At 38.2% G+C, this 4,733-nt stretch overlaps 1 protein-coding gene across 1 annotated transcript; it reads right to left on the bottom strand.

Annotated features, from left to right (window-relative positions):
* Positions 1 to 3,385: 3,385 nt before the first annotated feature.
* On the bottom strand, positions 3,386 to 4,405 carry LOC136674437 (trace amine-associated receptor 13c-like). Its single transcript, XM_066650444.1, has 2 exons — positions 3,960 to 4,405; positions 3,386 to 3,758 (listed from the first exon to the last, which is right to left on the bottom strand). The coding sequence occupies exons 1-2, from the start codon at positions 4,403 to 4,405 to the stop codon at positions 3,386 to 3,388; spliced, it is 819 nt and encodes a 272-aa protein (XP_066506541.1).
* Positions 4,406 to 4,733: the final 328 nt, after the last annotated feature.

Below are 4,733 nucleotides of genomic sequence, written 5' to 3'. Positions count from 1 at the left end.
TTTTTTGTTTGTTTAAAGCACTATCCTTCACTGCTCTGAGAGCTTTAGCTTGATGTCTCACCACCTTAAAAATCAAACCATACAGGACCAGTATAACAGAGCAAGGGGTTAGAAGTGAAACCACTACGTCAATATACATTAGGGCATGTTTTATGACCAGAACACACTCTCCATGACATTTGGTTGATGTTTCGTATGGAGGCAGGATGTCATTAACATAGATAAGTATAATAGTATAAAGTAGACTAAAAGACCAGCCCAGAGTTACACATACTGACATTTTACAAAAAGTAACTCTACTGGGATAAAGCAGAGGGTCACATAAAGCAATATAACGATCCACTGCAATTAAAACCAGGCTAAAAACTGATGCCAGCACTGGAATAGAATTTATGGCTGGAAACATGAAACATGCCAGTTTCCCAAGATACCAACAGGTGTCCATTAACTGCATTATATTCACAGGCATAACAATCAATCCCATGATGAAATCAGCCACAGCCAGAGAGAGGATGAGCAGGTTGGTTGGAGTGTGGAGCTGCTTGAAGTGAGAGATGGAGATGATCACCAGCAGGTTCAGAAACACAGTGCACACAGATATACACGAGAGAACAAAGTACACAAATATATAAGCAGATCCTGTTTGGACCTTCTTTCTGCAAGATGAGTTGTTGTCAGGGAAGCAGTATTGGACTGTGATGTTTTCAGAAACTCTGTCATCCATCTGAATTATAGACATTTACCCTGTGGATGTAACCCCAAACAGCTGTGCAGGAATACTGAACCCATGGTTTTTATACATGTGTATAAACCCTCCTCCTCTCAAATGAATAGCTAGTTAATCTGTTACATCATTCTCTAATTTCATATTCAGCAGTGTTTCATGACTTTGTGTTAGCTCAGTGAAAATCTGTAATTAAAATACATATACCAAAATAATAAATAAAGGAATAAAATAAAAATACAAAAAAAGAAAGCATTAATAATGTTTTATATAGTGATATTAAACATCAAAGTTGCCTTCATCAAATCATCAAAAAAATACAATATACTTTAATTAATCATATATTTTAAGAAGAGAAATCATGATGACATGGTTTTATGAACCATGGCTGGTTCCTGCAAGAGCTGAGTTTACAATATTTTTAAGCTATGATCCATTACTGCAGCCATGCCCACCATATACAGAACATATAATGTATTCAGCTTGGATGCTGCTTTTTTCAATTAATAGTAGCCAAACATGAAATAATATTGTAGCATCAGCCATAAACATTTAAGGGGCCATCATTGTTGCATTGGTACCAGAAGTGGAATTGTGCACCCATATTGGTCCAGAGGAGAAGCTGGAAAGCTAAGCTGGAAGCAGGACAGCAACAGCAGCAGCAGATCATTGGCCCCCTGTGGATGACAGGAAGACCCCAAGAAAGAGTGAGATGGTGGTGCCTCTTACTGGCCTGAACATACTGGCAGAGGAAGGCTCAGGCTACTGCAAAGGGATGACAGTGGTGGATGAAGCAGTACTATACAGCAAGAATACCAACAGAGAAGCCAGTGGAGCAGTAGCCGTAGAGAAGATAAATCACCTGGGTTGGAGTTGCACCCAGTAACAACAGCACCCTCCCAACAATGAGAGCAGAAGCAGCCACAGCCAAGTTGACACTCCACTGGAAGCTGGACTGACAATCATCATTGATGGCCATGAGAGGAATGCTCATTGTGGCTAAAAACACATGCAGCAGAGGTTTTTCATGCCAATGAATAGTGTAGACTTGCGACAGGCATTGTGGTGGTGCAGTCACAGGGAATTGGGTAAAACTCTACTAATGGTTACCTATAGCCAGAGCTCTGGTGTAGTATGCCCTGAGCCCCATGGAAGGAGGCATTTGCCAATGACCTCACCAGGAATACCAGATAGGAATGCAACAGCATGTAAATCAAAGGAAATCATACACTCCCAGACTACATCCACTGCTGTGAGGTGAGGGACAATTTTCTTCTCATTGCTAATGCTAATGTGGGCCTAAAGTTGAATAGAGTCAGGATCCCAGTAGGGCCACCACAGTGCACATATTATTAGGTAGTGTATAAATCTCTGTGCTCAACTGATGCTGATGTGGTCAAGCTGGATATTTTAAATATTCTCCACACCCACTGTTCATTCTAATAGACACGCCAAGTCTTTGTTGGGGTAAAGGGAGTTTAGCTGATGTGTTGCAGCAGATGATGTATAAATCATCCACTAGTCCACAGTGAGGTTATTTAGAGACACTCACATTACTTGCCTAAGCCAGACTTTAAATATAAAATATGATCCTAAATACATTTTAGATAATCTTTTTCATGGAGGTCATTAAAATGATGAAGTTAACAGAGAGAGACTGAAGCTGTGCTAAGAAACTTGTGTTCAAGTCTTCACCATCTACAACCAAACAGTACAGTCCTGATGAACACTGAGCACCAAAAAGGAATGACTTAATGATATACATTATAGTGATGATGGGACGCGCGACAAAATAGTCCTGAAATCAATCAGTGGAATTCCCCTCTAAAAATATATTTTAAATGAAACAGAGGCTTCAACCTAATGCTATGTCAGGTAACCCAGGGTAAAATTTAATAAGCCATGACAAAACACAAATGACAATAATGTAGAAATGCATAATATGTCAGTTCACTCTCAAATTCACTCACAGCTGGGAACTGTTTGAGTAGCCAATCAACTTACCAAGGTATGTTTTTGGACTGTGGAAGAAAACCAGCAGAAATCCCAGGTCCAAAAAAAACAAGTCCAAAAACCCCACAGTCCAAAAATACATGTTAGTAGGTGGATTGGCTTCTCAAAAGTGTCCATAGGTGTGAGTGTATGAGTGAATGTGTGATTGTGTGTCACCCTGTGAAGGACTGACACCCCTCCAATGGTGTGTTCTTTCCTTGTGTCCAGTGATTCCGGTAGGCTCCAGACACACCGTGGCTCTGAACTGGACAAGCAATTACATATATTGAATGAATGAATGTGTTTCTGCAACTGTAGTTTCCAGCCAAGCTATAAAAATTATACAAATTTAAACAGAGAGAGTAACATGAATTAAACATCTAAACAACTTGTACACAAATGATACAAAAATCACACATGGATATGAGCAGATATCCTTGTAATTAAGATTGGGAAATACAGTAATTAAGTGGTTAAATTAACAGTTAGAATGACAATAAATTAAGGAACATTTAGGCTCTTTCCTGGCCAATTATGTTGTATACACATTTCTAAAATGTTGTATATTGTTTCAAAATATACAGTAAATAACAAAATGTTTCTGTTCATTTTTTATCTATTATCAATTACATGTTTCATAATGTGGTCAATGATGATAAAATGGTCAGTTTAGAAATGTCTTGGAAACAGATTAAACCTTGAAGATGAAGATTGAAATATTCTACAGCATAAAATATATTTAGTCGACTCCCTGAACCATGAATAGAAAATAGCATAAATCAGTGGGTTCACAGATGAGCTTGTGTAATTCAGCCAAGTCAACACAGTCCACAACACTGATGAAGATGGCATGATTTCAAGTGAAAGAGAACTTAAATAAAATGGTATCCAACAAATGAGATAAACAGAGATTACAACACCCAATTTTTTAGCTGCTTTTGTTTGAGAAGAGCCTGAAATATTGGCTTCTGGTTTGTTTAAGGCACCATGCTTCACAGCTCTGACAGATTTGGCTTGACGTATTGCCACCTTAAAAATCAAACTGTACAAGACCAATATCACAGAGCAAGGGGTTAGAAGTGAAATTACTAAGTCAATAAACAGCAAGGAATGATTTATGACCAGAACACATTCTCCATAACATTTGGTGAATGTTTTGAATGGAGACAGGAGGTCATTAACATAGATAAAAATAATTGTATATAACAGACCAGAAAACCAGCCCATAGTTATACATACTGACATTTTACAAAAAGTGACTCTACTGGGATAAAGCAGGGGGTCACACACAGCAATGTACCGATCCACTGCAATTAAAACCAGGCTTAAGACAGATGCTAGGACTGGAAGAGAACTGACAGCTGGAAACAAGAAGCATGCCAGTTTCCCAAGATACCAACAAGAATCGATCAGTTGCGTTATATTTACAGGCATAACAATCAATCCCACGAGAAGATCAGCCACAGCCAGAGAGAGGATGATCAGGTTTGTTGGAGTGTGGAGCTGCTTGAAGTGAGAGATGGAGATGATCACCAGCAAATTCAGAAACACAGTGCACACAGATATACATGAGAGAACAATGAACAGAAATATATAAGCAGGGCCTGTTCGGACCTCCTTTCTGCAAGATGTGTTGTCATCAGGGAAGCAGTATTGGACTGTGATGTTTTCATAGACTCTCTCATCCATCTGAAATACAAACATTTACCCTGTGGAAGTGATCCCAAATAGCTGGTCAGGAATATTGAACCCATGGTTTTTATACATGTGTATAAACCCTCCTCCTGTCAAATGAATGGCTAGTTTTTTTTTTTGTTTTTTTGTTTTCTGTTACATCATTTACTTATTTCATTTTCAGCAGTTAATCAGGACATACCTTGTCAGCTCAGTGAAAAGCTAAGAAGAAAGTGCATTTAATAAAATGAAAAAATTCAAAATATCATACATTTTGCTGATAACAAAAAATCAGTAATCAGAAATCAAAAATTCAAATATGAATGTAAAAAGGGGAATTTGT

This window comes from Hoplias malabaricus, chromosome 18, assembly GCF_029633855.1.
Source record: "Hoplias malabaricus isolate fHopMal1 chromosome 18, fHopMal1.hap1, whole genome shotgun sequence".
Lineage (NCBI taxonomy): Eukaryota > Metazoa > Chordata > Actinopteri > Characiformes > Erythrinidae > Hoplias > Hoplias malabaricus.
The sequence above is the reverse complement of the archived record's forward strand: the minus strand, read 5'-3'. Positions and strand labels throughout refer to the sequence as shown.